Consider the following 22923-nt stretch of genomic DNA (forward strand, 5'->3'; position numbering starts at 1 on the left):
TTGATCGCCTCCACCCAAAACTTGCCGCGGTTTACAAATGATAACACTCATATAAGCCAATGTCAACTAGTAAGAACCGTCAACTTTCATTTCTCGAAACAGTTGCTACTGATGACACTCCACCAAATTAAGAATCCAAATTTCTAAAACAACATTTTATTTAATCAACAGTATTAATAGATATAGCAAAAGAGAACACAAGAGTCTTCTACCAAAATACAATTCTATGATAGCCAAATTTAAATTATAGGTGTATTTATAAAAAATTACAGGTGTATTTATAAAAACCTTGCTATTATTCAAAATGTAAATTTTAATATAAGCTAATATCCTTGAATATACTAATTAACAGCTCTGGAAATGAATAGCATTATTGAGCAAGCAAAGTTAAGGTAATAAAAAGAAACACTTTAGCTATTGTTTAGGGGCTAAAGGACTACATTTTAATGTCTCAGTCTGTCCACTGTCTTCAAGCAATAGAAATGGCAGCCAGACAGTCTAATTAATACCAACTAGATCTCATCCATTATCCAGTTCCACACCTCCTTAAGAATACAATTTTTAATGTTGGTCCTAAGTAGCCATCACAATTTGCTTACGTTACACACTTGAATCTAACAAGCCAATCTGGCTTAGACCAATTTTGTGTTAACCAAGCAAATGCCGTTGTAACAACAGATGCACAAAAGCTACTTCCTTTTTTTTAAGCAGCATAATGTCAGTCCATGTTGAGGGGTCCACATGTTCCAACAGCAGGTGAAGAAAAAGGCATCACCACCATGCAAAACGAAACCCACTTTTTTGTTGTGACTCTCCTGTGATGGCAAGTCATCACAACACTGGGGCAGGCTTCTTGGCAATTTTTCAGGATCAATAAATTCTGTTTCTCCAGTGTGCCTTGCAATTTGCTAAAGGGCAAAGACCACAGGCTCCAGAGTCAGACAGACAGGGTTCAAATGCAGGCCATATTCCCTAACCAGCATGTGACCTCAGGCAAGTCCTGTCATCTGAGCTTCAGCTTATCATCTGTAAAATGAGTAACAATAATAATTATCTCCCCGGATTACCGGAGGATTCAGGGAGAGGTTTTTAGGTAAATCATCACTTAGTATTACCACTGTCTGTACAAGGGATGTCGGTATTCTAATTTACCTAGGATATAGTAAGTACTCAATAAAAACTGTCATTTCTTATTAGTTCTCCTAGCGTAATATATTTACTCCACCAGTAGGAATGACAAATATGTGTTAGTGTGAAGTACTATGGGCTGAATTGTGTGAATTATTAGTGCTGAGTGGGGCCACACAGAAGTGCACATGGCAGCCCTGTCCTGGCTGAGCATGGAGGCCGGTGAGAGGAGAGAAGACATTTAAACCACCAATTCCAGTGCAGCACGAGACCTGCTCCCCCAGGACCGACGCAGGGCGCAGGAACACAGACGGGCATCCAACCAGGCTTGTCCAGGCCACGGCCTCTGGGAAGGTTCTCTTTGAGAAAGGTGAGTTCCGCGTTGAGGTGTGACGATACACCTGTCTACAGACCGAAGGCCTGAGTTTTTTGCACACGCTCCCCCTTTTCTCTTGCGGAACTAATGAAATCCAGTTTGGATCTCCTGAGTCGCATCACCAAAAAAGGAATTCATAGAAGAAAACGCCGAGGAACACAATACTGTGCAGAACTCAGGTGTTGGAAGAGATGACACGGGGGTCATTTACAGGCAGCGAAGCACCAGTGCTTGAGAACCAGACTGTCTGGGCTGGAGGTGCGGCTCTGCCATTTTCTACCCAAGATCCCGGCCAACTTACTTCCTCTCTCAGCCTCTGCTCCTCAACTATAAAATGAGAGCATGATGTGAGGATTACCTGAGACAATTGAGGCAAAGTACTTGGTACCTTCCCAGCACTTGAAGTGCTCGATAAATGGTACCCAAAATTGCCAACTGCCAGACCCCACTCTACCTCATCCCTAACTGGGTTTTTCCTTAAAGACGGAACTGTCACCGAGCACCTAAGCCAGTCTTACCTAATTCCCTGACTGCGTCCTCACAAAACCACCTGAGTACGTCACCCCAGGAGTGACCACTCCAGGGACTGTTCTGCCCAAGCTGCTGGTGGTGAAATCACAGGTGCCCGTTTTATAATAATAGCACTATATTACATACTGATGTAGAATATTATACAACTTCTGTATTGTTATTATTTAAACTATAGATATAGTCACTCTTTTGAATGTGTGGTGTTTCATAATTGAAAACATTCTGAGACACCAAAGCCAGGATGAGGTCTGACACACACTTGTGAAGTTGGGGCAAAAGTAACTGGTTTCAAAGGTTAAGGATAATTGCAAAAACCACAATTACTTTTGCACCAACCTAATAACAGACATTCCAAAAGGAGAGAATAAAGAGAATGGAAGAGAGGCAAAAACTGAAGAGATAATGGCTGAGAATTTTCCAGGTTCAATAAAAGGTGTAAGTCTTCAGATTCAAGAGGCACAAGTCCCAAGTAGAATAAATTAAAATAAATCCACATCTGTTCACATCCTAACGCAATTTAGAATACCTAAAACAAAGATAGTCTCAAAAGTAGCCATAGAGAAAAGAAATATTACCTCAAGAGAGTAATTAGACTAACCGTGGGCAGGCTTCTCAAAAGCAATTACAGACAAAGACATACCTCAGAAGTGCAAAGCTGTGAAACACAGCCACTCATGCATCCTACACCCAGATCAAATATTATTGAAAAGTGACCCAAAATAAAAACAAACAAAAGACATTTTAAACAAAAAGAGACAAGAGAATTTACCATTTACAGACTCTTGTTTAAAGAACTAAGTTCTTAAACTTTTCTGAAAGAATTTCAAAATTAATTTCAAAGAATTGAGTTCAAGGACTTATTTCAGGAAAAGAAAGTAAACTAGAAGAAATAGGATACCAAAACAACAGTGAGCAAAATGAAAAACGGTAAATGTGTAAATGTAAATAGGCATTGACTGTATAATAGTAGTAATAATGACTAATTGAAGTACAGACAAAACAAGACAGACTAAAATACTAGACAACATTAACATGTAAGATATAAAGAGGTATGATCAGAGTTCAAAGGTTTCAGGGCCTTTCACTAAAGAAAGGCAGAAAAATTGACTAGTTTTAGATGTTAAGTCATGTGACCATGTTAAAATTAAGGGTCATCACTAAAGAGAAGAGATTTTTAAATCCGCCTATAAGTAGACCCATGCAGTTCAAACCCGTGTTCTTCAAGGGTCAACTTTATTTTTAATCTGTTGTTGGGAATTTGAGTATGCAGAGTTACAGGCAGATTTTTGACTGCAAGGAAGGTCTGGGCCTCTAACCCAAGTTGGTCAAGGGTCAACTGTATATAATTTCCCCAAAGTGTGCAGAGCGGGAGGGAGGTTGGTGGAATTAAAAAAAAAAAAAAAAAAGAAACAAGAACTCATTCAATCCAATTAAAAGCGGAAATAAAAAAAGGCCAAAAAAGGGCGTCAAAACTGTAAAGCGCAAAATAAGATGGCAGAAATAAAACCAACTCTAAATCACAAATTGTGGTAAATACAAATGGTTTCAATTTACCAGCCAAAAGACAGGGTGTCCAGATTAGATTAAACCCAGCTCCAAGACACCATTTTCAAAATAACGATACCAAAAAGCAAGTAAAGGAGGGGATATAAAAATATATACCGGGTAGCTATACTAGAACAAACAGACTTGAAGGTGAAATGCACTATTAAAGATTAATGTCATTACATTTTAACATTTAAAGAAACACTTCATGGGGAAGCTACAATAAACTTGAACTCATCTGGATTAGGGACAGTTAACAAGATTGTGTGCTCTCTTGAGGGTGGTTTATGATTCTGAGGGGTCTGAAAAAGAGGCATTTCAAAGGTATGTTAACACAGAACACAAAAACAATGGACAGGGCTTCCCTTAGGCAGATATTCTTTTACTAGGGAAGTTACAGGCCTCACATGACTCCCCACCATGACCTGCCCAGTTAGGAATTTATGATCAGATCACCCTGTGAGGTTCCTTTCGGTTAGATTACAGGGCCCCCTTTTCATCCGCAAGAACTGTAAGGAGAAAATGACAAAGCCATAATTCGTAAAAGATTTTAATAAATATTTAAGAGATCAAACAGACAAAAATTAGTATTGCTATAGAAGACTTTAAGAAAAGTAACAAGTGTGATCTAATGGATATACACAACCTTGTAGCCGAAATTTAAAATACACATTTTTTTTCAAGCAAACATTAAACAGTTCTTTAATAACCAATTAGGACATCTCAAAGCAAATCTCAAAAAATACTAAGGAATGAATGTCACGTAGAGCATGTTCTGAGTATAACACAATACAATTAAAAATAGAAAAATAGAAACCCCAAATCTTTAAGACATCTAAAAAATTTTAAACTTACTAAATAAGTCACACAGAAAATCAAAATGGCCAATAGAAAAATGTTTACACTGATCAATAAATATATTACTATGATACTATGCTTTGTAATACATTTGATCCTAGTTCCTGGTTCCCCAAACCCTTGAAAGTCCCAAGTGTTTGGAGAGATACAGGTGTCTTTTGTTATGTTAACCCAGTGATTTCTGGACCACACCCCAGGGTTGGGGCTGGCTGTCAGGAGAACCAACCATGTGATTAGAGGTTGGAACTTTCAGTTCCACCCCCTGACGTGACCTCCAGGGAGGACAGAGGGGCTGGAGATGGAATTCAATAGCCAGTGGCCAATGACTTAGTCACTTATGACTGTGTAATGAAGCCTCCATAAAAAGCCAAGACAGCTTGTTGGTCTCTTGTTGGGGACACTTCCACGTGCCACCATGTCAGGCCCCCGGCTCCACAAGGACAGAAACTCCTTTATTTGGGACCTCACCCTCTACATCTCTTCATGTGGCTGTTGATTCATATCCTTTCTAATACTGTGTTTCCCAGAAAATAAGACGGTAAATTAGTAATCTAGTGGTAAAGGGGTTTTCCCGAGTTCTGTGAGCCATTCTAGCAAATCAATCCAATCCCAGGAGGGGGTCCTAAGAACATGCAGTTTGTGAGTCAGAAGCACAGGTAACAACAGGTAGCATCTGAAGTATGTGTTGGGGGAGGGAAGGGCAGTTTAGTAGGACTGAACCCTTAACCTGTGGAATCTGATGCTCTCTCTGGGTAGATAGTGTCAGAATTGAGTTGAATTCTCAGACACCCTGCTGGTGTCTGAGAATTGCTTGTTGGTGTGGAGAAGCCTACGCACACATACACACACACACTCACATCAGAATTGGGTCTGGGAACACTTTTCAATGACATCAAAACTTGTGAGATATAGCTAAAACAGATCTTAGGGGAAAATTTACAGCCTTAAATGCAAAATATGAACGATGACTGAAAATGAGTTAAGCATCTAACCTGAGAAGTTAGAAACTAAACAGAGTACAACGAACATAAAATTTTAAGAGAAGAAACTAACGAGAAAGATATAAATAATAAACCAAATCAACACAACTGGACAAATTAGGAAGAGAGAATGCATAAATACCAGGAATAAAAAAGGGGACATAATACAAATATAGTAGAAATTTACATAATATGAAAGTAATAGGAATAGCATTTGATAATAAATTCGAAAACTCTAGATGAAATAAGCAATCTCCTAGAAAAAAAAATCAAAACTTTTAAAATAGAAAAACTGAATATACCTAAAACCGTAAAAGAACCAGTAGTATAACTCTACACATCCCTCCCCCGTAAATCACTAAATACCAAAAATCACTAGGCCCAGATGGTTTTACAGGTGAACTTTACCAAACATTGAAGGAACACAGTATCTCAAATGTTCCCAGAGAACAGAAAACAGAGGCGCACTGTTGACTCATTACACAAGGAGTGTACCACCTTGATACAAAGGATGATAATGTAAGGAAGAGACACTTAAGCCTACATGACTTATAAATATTGAGGCAACCTCCCCTTAAAAAGAAAAATAAACCAAATTCAGCAGTGTGGATTGTGCTCAAAAACCATAAACAAAGTGAAAAGACAAGGGGCAGGCTGGGAGAAGCTATATATGCAACATATAGACCCGACCAACTCAACAAACAGCGTAACAGATGGCTGGGCACATGATGTGAGCCGGGAATTCACAGGGAAGGAAACCGGAAAAGCCAAGAGATGTATGAAAACATACTCAATCTCACTGCAATCAGATTAAAACAATGAGGCAGTATTTTACACCACCTATTAAAATTGGCAACAATTTAGAAGTTTACATACAAGTGCAGACAAGGACCTCAGGAAAGAGGAGCTCATAGAAACTGATCACAGGAGAAGCTACCCTGCTACAAATTGAGAGCAATCTAGAAACAGCTGGAGGTAAGATGCCCACCCCCAGGCAGCCCCACTTCTAGTGGTGTGGGAGACAAACGCCCCATGTTTTACACAAGAAGGATATTAACTGCAGCACTATTGGGAATAGTGAAAAAAGCTGAAGCAATTTAATTGTCCTTTGATATGGGAACAAATAGCACATACTAATAATAATCTATGCGATAGACATATACACATGTAATAAACGTACAAAACTATGATACATACCTGTTTTGAGGAAATGATTACCTCTGGGGAAGGAGAAAAGAACTAAAGGGGAATGGTATTTTAGCTACATCTATTATGTTTTACTGATTTTCAAAAAAGGGAGATATGAAACAAACATGGCATAATATTAACATCTGTTTAATCTTGTGGGTAAGTACACGAGTGTCCTATTATTTTATTTTTTGTTTGATTTGTTTCCTATTTTAAAATAATAAGTTGAGAAACACACCAATATATGTTACTAACCTTACATTTTTAAAAATCTTTCCTCTGAAGGGAAAATGTTTTTCTATTTGAATTGTTTTATTTTATCTCAGGGTCCCTGCCTTCTGAGGCACTCCGCAGCAAGCCACATCTTGCATCCTTGATGGCAAAGTACCATCACTGAACTCTGCACTTCCAAGGACACCAAATAATTTTGTTTCAATCTGGGTTAAGAAGAGCTTTTGCTCAGACATGAAGCAATTTTGAGGAAACTAGTACTAATACTAGTTCTTAACTACATACTGAGACGCTTACTCAATGACTTTTTTTGGGGAGGGGGGGTTAAAATTAAGCAACCCTGGCTAAAAGTTATAGCTATTCACCAATATTCTTCAGTCAAGTAAGATATTTAAAAATAGTAATAAACATTTCTGCCACTTCCAACTCAGCCCTGACAAGACTATAGCATAAAAGCACTAAAGAGTCCAATGTTTTCATAGGAATTTGAATGTCATTTAAAGGGCAACTTCCACGTACTTCCCTCCTTTCTATCAAAAACATTAACAACAGCAACTGACGCTTTTAGAGTGCTTATGTTAGGAATTGTTTGAAAGCCTTTATATCTTCACTCTCACAAGTGCCTTTACAATATAGGAACTTTATTATCCCCATTTTCTAAATAAAGAAACTGAGGTACAAGAGAAATCAAGAAGTCGATGTATCATTGACCCTCCTTACTAGATTTCTACAGGGAAAGAAAATTTCCACTATGCCATGGGTTTGTGAAAAAGGCACAAAAGTAATGCTGAAATTATTGGCAGCTGGTTATCAGAAACATGGAGTTACCATAATAAAACATTACATCCTGCAAACATCTGCTTCCTCTGGTTGTGACGTCATCATAAAGTCTTACAACACATAAAACAGGGAAAGGAGCATATCGCAGCACAACAGAAAGGGAATTGACTAAATGTCTGATAGTGATAAAGGAACAAAAGGGACAAGAAAGTCTGATCACTTTACATACAGGATGCTTACAACACACAGTCAAGTATCAGCTATCTTGCTTTCAAGGGCTTACACTTCCCCATCTCTTTTATCCATAACATGATCAAGTCAAAAGAAAAGCACCTGATGAGTATATATTAAAAGGGCAGAGCTGGGCAATTATAAACTGCTGAGGCTTCAGGTACCTGGAAACTGAAGGAACCATACAGTAACGGCCTTAGACAGTAAAGATGAGGACGCATCATTTTTGAAAGACATTTTGCACTAGGATCTAATGAGAATGCATTTCTCATTCATACCCATGACACATCCAGTGAATAACCAAGGAATCCATGTCTAATTCACTAAATGGTGAAGGACCGTTCAGAAGGCCACCCACTGAAGTCATGGTGACAGCACAGCTTACCTGCACTTCTCAACAGCAAATGTAAATGAAAGCGGAGGCTGGAAGGAATACTTATGAGAATTTAATGCCAGCTTTTAAGTATCTTTTTTGATTTAAGAACTACCCATCAATTTTCCAAGGCTTACATACAGAATAATTTCATTTACTACCACTCAGCCCACTGTTTCATGAGGGATGCATTACCTCACTTGCATTATCTAGAATAGGACTACTTTTCTAGCATGGAATTGAAAGCTTCCCTGACAGCAGCAGTCAGTCAGCCATTTAGACTCCCCACTGCTTAATTTTTTTAATTTCCTCATTACTTACGGGTCCCAATCACATGTCACAGGAGAGTTCTGTACCTCTCTAGCTAAACCTCCAAGTGGTGGCAATGGCCAGCAAGTCAACTCAACTGGTGAAAATGACCAACGCCAAGGTCCCCAAAGGCTCTGGCCCAGAGCCCAGTTCAAAACTTTGGAACATTAGTGAAATAGGTCAGGGCACTAGCTTACAGACATTATCTAAAAGATCCAGTGGCCCGCCGGGGCCAAGCAACATGAGCCCCAGGGAAAATTCAACCTCCAAAGTGTGTGTACAGCTGGCACAAGCGAGAAATGTGACAGCACACTTTCCATGTGGCTGGCCCGGGCTGAGGCTGATGGCTTTGACATGTCCCAGCCAGCAAGCCTCACGGGGGCACAAAACCTCCTGACAACAGCACCGTCATTTGCTCTAGGTTTGGGGGAAAGTCCTCAAACACTTCAAAGCAGTGAAGCGACTCAGCAGAGCTCCGGAAGACTGTCGTTTCAACTACACGCAGAGTTAGGCAACACTTTTCCAATGGGCATTTTTTCTTGGGGGGTAGGGGTGGCGATGGGGGGTTAAAATCAAAATTTAAGCATCAGTAAATACATACTTCACTTAATTGCTCTAAGAAGGAATGTTCATAATTTTAAATAACTTTGCAAAAACATTCTCTTAGGCATACAAAATTCAACATTAACTCTCGTGAAATGACATTTCTAGTTGTAAGGAATTTGCCATCAATTTCAATGGAAAACCACCACTGCTTCCACTCACGTGTAACAAACAGTGTGTCTTACTTCTCACACCTCGTTTCAAACAAGAATCCATACTTAAGACGTGCACTCCTACACGCAGAGGCCAGAACTGCGCAACTCAAACCTTTTAAATACACACTAACAAACGTGCACGGAAATCTCACACACGTTTCAATAAAGGAGTTCCACTCTGGGCTGTGGTTTTAAAGGAGCGAATGGTCTATTACAGATGTACCAATAGGCATTGTCACCCACCCAAACTCTCAGAATTCAACAGTGGGATGCTTCCGATATGACCTACGCATTACATAAAAGTTCATTCAGAATAATTATCCCTTAATGTAAGAGTGACTCTCACATAACTCTTTGATCTGCACATTAGCTTGCTCAGCATTAGGTCGCAGATGTTAAGCAAAGGGGTGCTAGCGAGGACCGATCTAATCATTATTGGCTCCTTCGAAATGGAACATATTGTTAAAGCCACACAACACCACCCAGCAGGCTTGCTCTTTCTCATAACTAACATATGGTTTCACAAAGCTAATAAAGTCACATGGTGATAAAAAGTGACACAGATTACCTCTATCAGTCAAATCAAATATTCCCCTTTAAGTGCTCAAGGAACTCCACATCGCGTTTCTTTCTGGTTCACAGTCTGGATGGAGTTCAATCATACAAACCCAAGCCCTTCTCGGGGGCTGGGTTCTCACCGCCTTCTATGCTGTTTTCCCTTATCTAATCCAGCACAGGCAACCTCCGAGTCCTTTTCCAATTTCTAATCTACAGTCATCTTACTATCCAGCCATTTCGTAACCATTATTATAACCCGGGCTTATTACCCAGACTGGTTACACCTCCCCCCATGTTAACGGCCTAAACAGCCCTCACCCCATCCTGACGCGAGGAGCAAGGTGTAAAGATTTCCAACCTGTTCATCCCTACTTTCTATTTCTAACAGTTTTCATTTTAGGAAAGAAATGCTATCAAAATCACTTTATGTGCCCAAATTTCAAAAACGTTATCATACTGTCTCTAAATTTAAAAAGCTTTCCAAAGGCACTGATAATAACTCATTACTAGCCTTGGAGTAATACAGTAAGAATCCTGGAACTCTCCGTGAGGAGAATGGTGAGTCAAACACGTGCTTGGAAGCAAAGGAAAAGTTTCCTGCTCAGGCATAAGGGCTCCATTCACACTGTGCAGTGTTCAAAGGAGTCAAAAAAGGGTATCTATTGAAGTGGGTTTTCCTTTTTTTCCAACTTCCCTTTTCTTGTCACAGTATTACTTGTATGTATACGTGTTCTGTTGGAGTATCTTAAGGCCCTGTTGCCGCACAAGGAGGAACTATAGTGACCGTGGCAGTGGGACGGGGGACGGGGGAGGGTGAAGAGTGGTCGGATAACGAGACAGGGCCCTCTGCAGCAGACCAGAAAGAGTGATGCACGCCATATACGACTTGTTGACAGGCTAGTCACGGAAAGTGACAGCTCATGACCCAGGAATCAAACATTTGGAGGAAGTTTTACTTTAAGGGAACCAGAAACACCAGCCTTGAGGGTAAGAGGATGTGCTCTAGAGTAAAACATACAGATTGGGTTACCCCGCCCTGTAAGGTAAGCTAAGCACTGACGCTGCCAGGGAGCGGCAGTGTGGTTCTTCAGACACCTCACCTCCCTGTGAGTCAAAAAGAAGTCTTCGTGAGCATAGTGAAAATGCCAAGCAAATCATTTTGCCTTCATGGGTCCTCTTCACAACTGGCTTCAGTATCAAACAGACCACTTTTAAAGTCCGTTAAAAACCTGAAGCAAGTTACTCTGAAACTATGGATACTGTCTTACCAGCCAGCAAAAACAGTGGAAGAGTTAACATCTCCTTGCTCAGCCACACCTAAATATGCAACAGCAGCCAGAGAAGCTGTATTTCCTGACTTCCCGACTTAACAAAAAAATTTGTGAAGTGAAAAACCTCATCACTGCAGACAAGTAATTCTGTATGATACTTCTGGTCTGAGAACAAACAAAAACTAGGAACTTATGATGAGGGAGAACCAACCCAAAATAAAATTCCGCTTGAAAGCAGAAGCTGAAAAGCAAAAGAACTACAGATGTACGTGCAAATATGGAAAATTAAAATAAAGCATTCAATGTCAAATTGGAAAGGACGGTAGCTGCTTGCCTCGCCCCTTGCACTGAGCACGACACTGGAGACTTCTCCCCTGGGACCCTCGTGTAGGATGATGAGCTCCAGGGCTACCTCTTCCAATCCCAGCTCTGCCTCGCTTTACCCACATGCCTCGGAATAAAAACCCACGCTCCTTGAAATGGGGATGAAAAACCGAGAAAAATGCACAACTACGTTAGGGAAATGGTTTGGGCTCCCTGGCCGAGGCAGTTCACATCTTGCAGCGGTAGTAAACAAGCAGGAGGGCCAGAGTAGGGACCCAATTCAGTAGTCCGTATCACTTACTCACGACTTAAAGCTCAGCCAGAAAAGAAACCCAAGTCACCAGTCCTCTGAGAGCGCCAACACGTGCTCCATCACTCGCCCTCCCAGCTCAGCCTTCCCTGGACTCAACTCAGGTCCCACCCCTAACAAGCACAGATATTCGACTTGGTAGGAGCAGAAAATTTGCTGCCTGTGGTTATAAGGTGGCTTCTGGACGAAGCGAGACCGCGGAAATGTGTCCATTAAACCTTGAGTCTATTTCAGAGTAACGCGCATTCGGGAACCTTTTCTGCGCCGCTTTCCCAGACTTGGGCTATCACGTTTACACGTTTACACGCTGAAGGCTTCTGCCGGCAGCACTTGCCTGTGTGCTCAGCAGGACTCGTGCGCCAGAAACCAGGAAAGAGTTAAACGTTCTTTGCACTTGACTCAGTGGCTTCCCTTCACCACATACTCCCAGATCCCACCATTCTCTGAGCCACCCGTGCAGCCAATCAAAGCAAAGGAAGGAAATTATCCTGGCCAGCTGACAGCCCCAGAGCTCTGATGGCCATATATGGTAAAAACCACTGTCAGAGCCCTGTCAAGCCTGCAGGCCGGCTGCTGTGGACATATCAGTGAACTGCAGCAGTTGGAGAAGCCGGCCAAGGAAACGCACAAAGGACAGGCTGCCTGCTCATCTCCAGGGGAGGAGGGCGGGCGGGAAGGGAAGGGTGGAAGCCCGTCATCTGCCAGGGCACACTCTGAGTCACAGCCACTCACTGTAATCAAAAATAGCCCCAGGGCACATTGTGAGGTTCCTTCTGCCAGGACTTTGTGCTCCATTGTTAACTGGGGTTGAGTAGGGTATCTCCCCTCCCCCCTCCACAGAAGACTATGGAAAAGAGTCAGTGGGAGAAAATGAAAAGGCCCTTCTGTGGCACTTCATGTGGTAATGAGGCCGTGTAGGGCTCGTGTGGCTGGCAGCTCGTGACATAATTTGGAAGTCATTGTTCTGCACCTGGTGCCCTCCCCCTGTATCCTCCATGCCCCCCTTCCCCCCCCACCACCGCCTCCCAGCATTTCACAGCCCATCTAAGTGACAGTTTAAGGTGCTCAGGACATCAGACGGCATCTATTTCAGGAGGCAGTGAATGGGCATTCCAGGACACATCAGGACACTGGCACTGAATAAAATCACTTGCCCGTAACACCAAAGCCACCATGCGCCAAACACCCACATCTGTACAAAGGGCTACTGGCACTGTCCAAACAGTGCCGCTATCTGTGGAAATGGAAATGGCCTGTCAGCAGTGTACAGTAAGGGGGCGGGGGGGGGGGCAGCCAATGCAAATCCAGCAGGTGCTGGTTAAAAGCACCGTCGGGAGACTGACTGCCATTCTCTTTGAACTAGTCCATGAAAGAAGGCACTTATCAGCCCGATGCCTGGCACTTAAAGAAGCCCTCAAAAATGTGAACTGCTGTGATTTCATCATTGTTGCTGTCTCCACACAAGGCATGGTATAGACCAAGTACTTTCCAAACCTTAAGACAATTCTCTGAGCTGACAGAATCAAAGCCCTGACAAGCTAGTGTTTTTGTGATTAAGCCTTCTAATCCCAGAGAAAGAATGCAAAGGATTACATGTCAATTGGACCACAGTTTCTATACAAAAAAAAAAACACAAAAAACAAACAACAAAAACAAAAAAAAACCTTTCACATTCAATGGGAAAAAAAATGTTCATCAAAAATATACATGTACAAATCAATAGACTCACACACCTAGATTCTAATCCATGAAAGGTCCACAGCTCTGGGCAATCACTCAATCCGAGTTTCAGTTTCCGCAACCATAGAACAAAAATATGACAGAACTCTACCATGTGCAAAAACTGAGACACTGTTTATGTAGTGGACCCTCCAAGCACATTCTGATGTCATTCTAGAGTCTTATTTTTAAGAATATGACATGAAGTCCTGCCTATTTCTGAAGATGATACCGAGGAAACGTGCTATGTTGTTTCAGTCATAACAATAACCCAAAAATGGAGAACAGTGCTTATTCTGGTTTTTCTAATGATCATGGAAAACACCAATTTTGCACTATTTACAATGAAAGAGAAGGGAGGAAAAAAGAGCCAAGAAAAGTAATTTTCTATCAAAAGCAATCATTCAGTTCCTGTCAACCCCCCTCCAATCAAACATCCCATTTCTCTAATACTAGAAAAGTCCACCTAATTTCCCAGAGATCCAGGAATCTGAAGGAGGAATGTGGCCCCCACCTCACTCTTTGCCCTCCTGGAACAGAGCACCTCTTCCCACGCATCAGTTCAGTAAACTGGCTGGGCACCTCTATTTCATCCCCAGCTCCTCCACCCAGGAAAACCCCAAATTCCAACAGACCCTCCCTGTGACGTCTTCCTTGACTTTTGAGCCTCTGTTGGAACTCATCTCTCATCGCCATGTCAAACACGTGACGTACACACAAAGCTCCCCATAGGGGAGACCAAGGTCAACTGTTACCAAAGCTTGTAAAAAGCAAGAACCCAACACAGGTCATGGCACAGAGCAGGCGCTCAAATGTCTAAGGAGTGAGTATGTGAATGAATGCATGTAATTTTTTAAAGTGCAGTTTTAGATTTCACGAACGCTTAAACAACATTTAGCTCTTTATATATGCTCTGGTGATACTATTGATAATATGTTTTAAAAATAATCTTTACATGTAATAAGTTCATTGCAAAAATTCTGAAAAAAGTACAGGTAATTATAAAGAAGAAAACAAAAAATCACCTTTAGTCCCACTATCAACGTTCACATTCCAGACTTTCTCTCAAAAACCAGTAATGTAATTTGAAGTTACATATAAGATAGTGGCTATAGGGGCCGGCCCAGGCTCAGGTAGTTAGAGCTCCATGCACCTAATGCCGAAGGCTGCCGGTTCGATCCCTACATGGGCCAGTGGGCTCTCAACCACAAGGTTGCCAGTTCAATTCCTCGATTCCTCGAGTCCCGCAAGGGATGGTGGGCAGTGCCCCCTGCAACTAAGATTGAACACGGCACCTTGAGCTGAGCTGCAGCTGAGCTCCGGGATGGCTCAGTTGGTTGGAGCTCGTCTTCTCAACCGCAAGGTTGCCGGTTCCACTCCCGCAAGGGATGGTGGGCTGTGCCCCCTGCAACTAGCAACGGCAACTGGAGCTGAGCTGTGCCCTCCACAACTAGGACTGAATGACAACAACTTGACTTGGAAAAAATGGAAGTACACACTGTTCCCCTTCCCCAATAAAATCTTTGGGGGAAAAAAAAAAAGAGATAGTGGCTATAACCTTGCAACACATATTTCAGGTTACGTGACAGTATCATGGAACATAAGGGTCACTAAATCTTGCCATATAACTTTCTCTTGCTACTGTACAGAATCCCTCAATTATTCATTTAAGATTTAAGAATGTTATATATCTGTGTGTGTGTGTGTGTGTGTGTGTGTGTGTGTGTGCGCATAGTTTTTTTTTTTAAGGAGAGGTAGAAAGAGTGCTTAAAACTACCAGATGGCCTTTTAGGTCATTGTGAAGTACTCATTTATTTATGCATTGTGTGACCTAACATTACATTCTACATCATATTCTGACAATACATGCATTAGTTCTCAACTGCTGCTTAACCCTAAAACTTAGCTATTTAAAACAATACACATTTATAATCTCACATAGTTTCTGAAGGTCAGGAGTTCAAAAGCAACTTATCTGGGTGGTTCTGGCTCCAGGTTCTCACGAGTTAAGATGTTAGCTGGGGCTGCAGGATCCACTTTGAAGATGGTCGATCACTCACATGTTTGGTTCGTTGGTGCTGGCTTTCGGCAAGAGGTCCTGTGGACCTCGCCACTGAGCTACTTGTGTGTCCTCACAACATGGCAGCTCCATGAGACAAAGTGGAGGCCAATATGCTTCTGTGCCCGGGCCTCAGTCACACTCCATCAGTTGTACCATAGCCTAGTGGTTACAGTCAGCCCTATTTCACGCAGGAGGGAACCACACAGCAGCAGAAACCCAGGAGTCAGAATCACTGGAGGCCACCTGGAGGCTGCCACCACAATAGAGGAAGGCCAGATTTGGGAGAACCTGTTATCAAGAGCTACCATTCAAAGAGCCATCTAGTTTGCGTTCTCCATCCAAGTAACGTCAAGAGACCAAGCGCATGTAACTCTAATCACCCTCCCCTTATGTTAAGTGATGAAAAAAGTAATTATAATACAATGTGAAATGCAGCCTGTGGTACCATTAGCGGCAAGGACGAGCAGCTGGGAGAACCCAAAAATGACTTCCACTGTCTCAGCGAATTAGAGGTAACATGTGAGCTGGATACTGAACAGTTAGAAGAGACACTCAGAAAGAATACTGACTGAAATGAATCAAGATTTCTTTCTTAATAAATACGACAGAAAAACATTCTAAAGCAGCCCTTGTCCACCCAACTTCTTTGAGAGAATTAGGTCCTAATGCCCTAAGGCAGCTATTGTACGTAATACATCTCTCTCCTATGCATCTAGAAGGCATAGCTATGTCTCATCCTTGAGAACTAAGAAACCAGTCACTGAAATTATTTTCTGTAGGGCTGAATTCTTTCACTAGCCCTAGCTGAGAAAGACTATACAAAATGAAAAGATAGTTCACAGACATAAATACAGCAAGATCCCAAATATTCCCACACACAGCTCCTAAAATAAGTGGCAAAAACCTAACTGTACCAGAAGGTACTAGACAGAGGAGCTAGGAGGAGAAAGAGGAGATGGTGACCCAGAAGGTTAACAGAATGGCCACACCCATCCCATTAGAGCAGAGCTGCTCCACAGGCAATTAGTGGGAGGATAAAATCAGCCATCACTCCAGTACCTCACCTCCAAGTAGGAACAGTCAAGGAAAGAAGGGAGAAAGCAAGTAGGGAAGATAGGAGCCCTCCGATTTGCATCCTCCATCCAAGAGAATGTGAAGAGATCAAGAGCATATGCTTCTGACCAACTCCCCCCACCCTTATTTGTTTAAGTTAGGGTTCACACGTTCACTGGGAAGTGGCGGAATATGCGCGTGGTGCACAAAACTACAAACAATGGTGCGTTTGAATACGCCACATGGCTCATTACAGGGACGGGAATGCCTCCGTCCCACATCACGAGTGTGGCTACTCCACACAGGAGGCTTGTTCCTGCCCACGTGGTAGAGGGCACAGGGGACCGAGCCAAGGCAGCTTATGCAGTTGTGGGGAAAAAAACCCCTGTAGCCAAAACCACAAAGCCAACTTCTGTTCAGCAAGACTGCTATTATTCATCCTCTGAAAGACCAAAGAATAAGAAAATGTACTAAACCACACCTTGAAAAGTCATGACAGAATGGCATGCCACAGCTTGACCGAAGCGTTACCAAAGCCATCGTGAATCATGTGTGCTAATCTAAATCACCCCACCTCGGGACTGAAGACTTTCAATATTCCTCTAGCAGGGACCTCTTAAAATCCCATGTTCTCAATAAAACCTTCCTAACAAAAACCTCATAAACCATACAATTAAAATAAACATACATTCATTCCTAAGCTTACCTCTTGCTGTGTATGTGTTCTAATGTAGTTGTCTCTACTACTCCCTCCATTTTTCATTTTAAGTCCCGGAAGACAGAGACCATGATTCTCCCAGAATCTATTCACAAGCCTCATGAGGTAGCCATCATAAGCCGTAGTTACTGCTTACACTAACTGGCTGTGACGAGAAATTCCTGAAAGGCCATGATTTTAAATGGGAGCCTTTCTGAAAGTGCCACAATACATCTTAAGATCAATACATGCAGATTCGCTATTAATACGTACAGAAAGCCCCCAAAACATCACCAAAACGAACCTACCTATAATCTGGAAAATGAAACATGGTGGGGGAAACATTCCCCGCAGTCCTGAGGTCATCAGTAAAAACCACGCCCACTCCTGAAGCCACGTTCAGCGTAATGCCAGGCTGCTCGCAATGCACTGGCGCCCAAAGCCCACCCAGCGCATCAGCCCCTGCGATCTTGATTTCCAGCATCACTTCATAGTGTATGTGGGAATTTGGGTTTTCTTCACCTTTAAACAAAAGCGGCACCTCATTATAAAACGATTTTAAAGTTGATAAAATACTGAAGCTGTCCGAATCTTTTTTCCAGGGCAGAGTCCTGTATTAGGATTAATGGGTTCACCATGCCCTTTGGGTTCCCCCCATCATATTTCTCCTTCAAGGAGAGTGCAGCTCACAGTGGCCCATGCGGGGATCAAACTGGCAACGTTGGTTTTATTAGCACCACACTCTAACCAACTGAGCTACCTGGCCACCCCCTTTAAAAAAAAAAAAATTAAACTTTTATTTATTTATTTGTGTTTTTCCAGGACCCATCAGCTCCAAGTCAAGTAGTCGCTTCAATCTAGTTGTGGAGGGCGCAGCTCACAGTGGCCCACGTGGGGATCGAACCAGCAACCTAGCCGTCAAGAGCACCACGCTCTAATCAACTGAGCCAACTGGCTGCCCCCAACCGGCCACCCCCCAAGGCTGCACTTCTAAAGAGAAGAGAAACACCTCACGACCAGTTATCTGGGGGAGAGCAGGAAACTGACCACAGCGAAAACTAGATGCAAGTGCTCCTGGAGGGCAGAGATGCTGGCATCCCAGAGATACTCAGTTTACAGGTGATTCAACCAAATGATTACACTTAAATAGTCAAAGACCGATGAAAGGCTTTGTATTGTATAAACATCTGTAAAGACGTAAAATTTTTGATCCCTATTCAAATATTCATTATTATATCAAAATTATAAGGTGATAGATATCAAGAGGGCAATCAGCCTCATAAAGCAGATAAAAATGTGGGTTTTCAGACAATGTGAACACAGTTCTGTTTTCTAGCAGCTACTGATGCCCAGCTTAGGTAATAACTAGTCAAGGGACAGGGTCTTAGGAAGAAAAGCAACGGGAGTGTCACATGACACTTCAGGACTCATGGGCGAGGCGCTGGCACCACAGCAAACCGTCCCGAGAGTTCCGCAGGCACAGAACTGTCTACAGGGCCAGAAGACCACTCTTCTTTGCTGGGCTCAGCCTTGGCCTTGGAGGGAAAGCAGCCAGAAATAAAAAGGCATCTACTTTTCAAAGTTATAAATTAGCACTAAGGAGGGAAAAGAAGGGAACAACAGGGTTTCCTTCGCTGAATTTTGGGTACCAAAACCATCTGCAGCAGAAATCACTTTGTAATTGAGAATCATAGGCGATGAGAGGCACTTCTGAAATCACCTAGAATTTCCAAGACAGAAAAATCACTTTTCTATACAGCCCCTCACGTTACATAGAGAGAAGTGGGAGAGCAGGACAGAGCGACATATCCGAGTTCCACTATTAGTCCCTGATCGAGCCAGGACTGAACCCCCCGCTCCCCAATTCCCAGACCCGTGTTCTTTCCTCTACGCCACACTGACCCTAAGGGCTAAATACAAATACTTTAATCCATGAACATCCCACATACTATATGTAAACCCATCAATTATAAAAGTTGATAACCCCAAATGCTAACCTTATGTCCAATGGCTGTCACAGGGCTTAATTTACGCCAATGTCACCTCCTCCTAAACAAATAAATATTTACGGAGCCACACAAACCGTATTAGAGCCTGGGAAATAAAGATCCCTGAGGCTCCTCCAAAAACCAACACTTCATCCAAACATGATTATTTTTAAAACAAGTTATTCTGTACTAATTCCTAAACAGCTGGTTAAAGAACAAAATACTAAAATCTATTAAGTATAGGCCACTTAATATAAATGAAAACCAAATCGTAAGATCCAGTTAGCTTAGGAACTGCATACAGCTCTCCTTAAATGGCATAAATGATACTCAAAATTTCCACTGGTTTGTAAAAGCAAAGATGGACTCACAGCAGCTTTGGGGGATGTGGAACTTGAATAAAACTGTCTGAACTCAGAGGAAGCTTAGCCATTTAAAAGTTTATTTGGGGCTTCTTAATTGGCTTGTTCCATTTCTTTGAAGTAAAAAGAAAAGGCCTTAAATTCATCCCTCAGTCTATAAAAGACAGAATAAAAACTCTTAACTCTACAACAGATCCAGGCAGTCCAGTGCCTTATTTTGGTTGACTAGCTGAAACCTCTTCTCAGCTGGCCGCCGTAAAACCTACCACTGAAAAGTCAAGTTTCCAAATGCTCCTTGCTCTAAACGAACAAATAAAAATTTGTGGAGACCAAATGCAACTGGCATTAAATTCAAACTCCCACTGAAAAATCTAGTTAAGTACAGTTATAGGAGTGTAATGCATTATTTGCTACTCAACAGCAATTTTTTCCACAGAAACACAAGTATCCAAGTAGAAAATTAAATTTCAATTTCATGAAAAGATTCTCCCCTAAAATATGAGCAACAACTTTGCCAATAGAAAGGTACATTTGAAAACAGATCAAATTTGTTCCCGAAAGGCATCCATCTCCGATTTCTGTAGCGAGATGGTCCTATTGAGTAATATCACAGCAATCCAGTCACTAAAGCAAAAATCAGATGCTAAAATAAAACAAGTTAGTCATGAGCATCTGAGAGAGAGAAAAGTACAAGAGAACTGGAAGTTTTCCCAGTGAGAGTTTTCCTAAGGAAATAAACACCAAAATATAATGGGAAACAAAACTTTGACAAAAACTACTTTATTGAAGCCACTTTCAGAATCACATGGTCCATTATGATGAGATGCACCCGTCATATGCATGGCGCAGACTCAGGGAGACAGATCCACTATCCTCAGGAGGGTGGAAACAGCTGTAACGTGACCCAACACTTGCATCCTCACGGGCACTAAGCCCTTATCATTAGAGCTCAGGATTCACCAAACTAATTTTCCTTCTAAAAGCTAACTAGAATATGACTCTTTCCAGGCAACACCCTCCCCCCAATTATTCTGGGATTTCCTGTTAAAAGTACAGATTTTCATCTACAATATTCAAGAGCAGTCAGAAAATCACAAATCTCCTATCTTTGCCCCCATTTGGAGAGGACTCTGAATGGATAGACAGGAGAAGGGAGGACTGAAAAGCCCCCTGAAGTTGAAGGTCCTACGAAACCACTTTCGGTAAAGATCCTTTATTTCTACCACTTACTAACACTGTTTAGAGACTTTGCAGAACCTTACTATTGTCCAGACTTGAAATCTGCATTGTTTGGGGACGTTTTCTTCATCTCTCATCCCATTTACGATTCAAAAAAACCAAAACATCTCAGTCTCATGACTTCACACAAAAAGCGATTATCTTATAAATTTCTGCCCACTTAACACCGTGTTTGTAAGATTGCGCTTCTTGGAAAATCTTTTGTGAAAAGTAGATGATTATTATGCAAATCCTACAACTCCTGTGCCTGCCCGGGCTCACGGCATCATTATAATAACCTTTTTCATCTATAGAGGGCACGCCCAGAACAGAGTTCACCATTCTGTTTAATGATTCTCTATTAGAGAAAAACTGACGTGGTTAGGAAAGTGTACTCAATTACATCAGAGTCTAATGGTATCGGTAATCACACAATTCTTAGTGACCTGTCAATCTATTATGGAGGAAATAGAGATAACCAGAGGGTGTTCAACAGAAAGTGAGATTACTTACCTTGTGCAAAGGGAGCACAAGAAACGCGCCTCCCCCACTCGCTTCTATGATTATGGCAACAAATCTGGGATTGACGGCGCAAAAGGAACTATCCCAGGTCACTCGAGAAACCCGGATGTCATCATAACACTGGTCATTTTTCACCGCTTGTCCAAATACGTGCCGAAACTTGCTCTGCCGTACCACTCGCCTCATCGTGTCTGTAGAAGAGCAAAAATTATGTTAAAATAATGCACCTAACTGAAAGCTTTGCTTTTACAAATGAAAAGCTCCAAGTAGAAAAAAAACAGAATGGTATGGCATTTTGTCTGTTCTCCTAAAAAGTAGCCAAATGGCAAATCCAAATGCGTCAGGGAAAGAATTCCAAAGAAATGAAAAATTCCTAATTCAAGATCCAGAAACTGCTCATCAGTTTTAATTTCAGGAGAAAGATCAAGGCAAAGAAAGATGGAAAATTAGCTTTCAGGACTGGGTGGGAACTGAAAGATAATTAACTCCAATCCTTCCCTTTCACAGAAAAGAAAACTCCAAAGTTAAGTTACGTGGTAGATTTGAAGCTCAAGAAACGCCCCCAGTTAAGTTATGGTATTGTGGCTTTTTCCTCAGTCTGCCAAGGTAATTTTTCAGTTTTAAGCATTTTCCCCAGACATCAGCACTCTGCAGTCTGAGAAATGTGCCTGCTCACGAGTGTTTCCAGAAGACCAGCTACAACTAGTGGAGAATTCAAGAAATATAAGCAACCACCCTTGTCTTCAAGAGCCTTCCAACATGGGGACAATAATCAGAGCAACTCAGAGCCAAACTCCCGGGGCTGAGTGCTCCAGGGGGGACTAAGGCAACCGACAGGTCAAAAGCCAGGTCTTGGGAAAGGGTAGAAAGGACTTAAATGGGAAGTAATGTGATAAAGGTGACGTGTAGGATGACAAGAGGTCTGGCAGTGCTAAAAGCAAGGGCTAAGGGCTGTGATAGTAAACCAGGCCTGGAAAGGCCTGGAACGATCATGGCAGTAGCAGTTGAGCAGAGGGAAGGAAAACCTCAGGAGGGGAAACGAAAACAGGATGGATTTGCAAGTCAGAGCTGATGGTTCACCTGGGGGAGAGGAAATGACACTAAGCTGGCATTCCTGGGCTTCCCCAGGGGTCGTTTCAGACTCCAGATTCCACAGGTGATAGACACGGGCACTGAAAGCTTGGTGCTTTAGGATCACCAGGCCCCACCTGGCTGAGGGTTTCTAGACGGCACCCAGTGTAACTTTCCTACCTGCTAATTAACGTAGGACACTCTGTTCAGACCGGCTCGGATAGAAGGGGCCAGAGAAAACCGAAACGGAAATGGAACATGGACAAATCTTGACAACTCAGTTGAAAACCAGCCCTGATCCCTAAGCACAGAGGAGGGCTACCACCTGCCCACTCGCGCCCAATGGGCACGTGGTGGGCTACTGCGAATCCTTCCAGTTCCCTTCTTTGTGGCTCTGGGCCCACTGCTAAATGCAGAGGGAGAGAATTTATTTCTGCCAGAGCCTCTTTCTACCCTTCCAAGACATATGCAAAAGTGGCC

The 22923-nt window shown here is 42.3% G+C and overlaps 1 protein-coding gene across 3 annotated transcripts in view; it reads right to left on the bottom strand.

The window, feature by feature from the left end:
- Nucleotides 1-22923, bottom strand: part of CORO1C (coronin 1C) — a 72600-nt gene that overhangs the window by 24497 nt on the left and 25180 nt on the right. For 2 of the 3 annotated variants that reach the window (XM_074321109.1, XM_074321108.1), the window contains one exon: nucleotides 21364-21563. The exons of the other annotated variant lie outside the window; for it this stretch is intronic. In XM_074321109.1, coding sequence (XP_074177210.1) covers nucleotides 21364-21558 — 195 coding nt within the window. In that variant the 5' untranslated portion in view covers nucleotides 21559-21563. The remainder of the gene's footprint in view (nucleotides 1-21363; nucleotides 21564-22923) is intronic. 3 annotated transcript variants of the gene reach the window in all.

Source organism: Rhinolophus sinicus, linkage group LG16 (genome assembly GCF_036562045.2).
Source record: "Rhinolophus sinicus isolate RSC01 linkage group LG16, ASM3656204v1, whole genome shotgun sequence".
In the NCBI taxonomy this organism is placed as follows: Eukaryota; Metazoa; Chordata; class Mammalia; order Chiroptera; family Rhinolophidae; genus Rhinolophus; species Rhinolophus sinicus.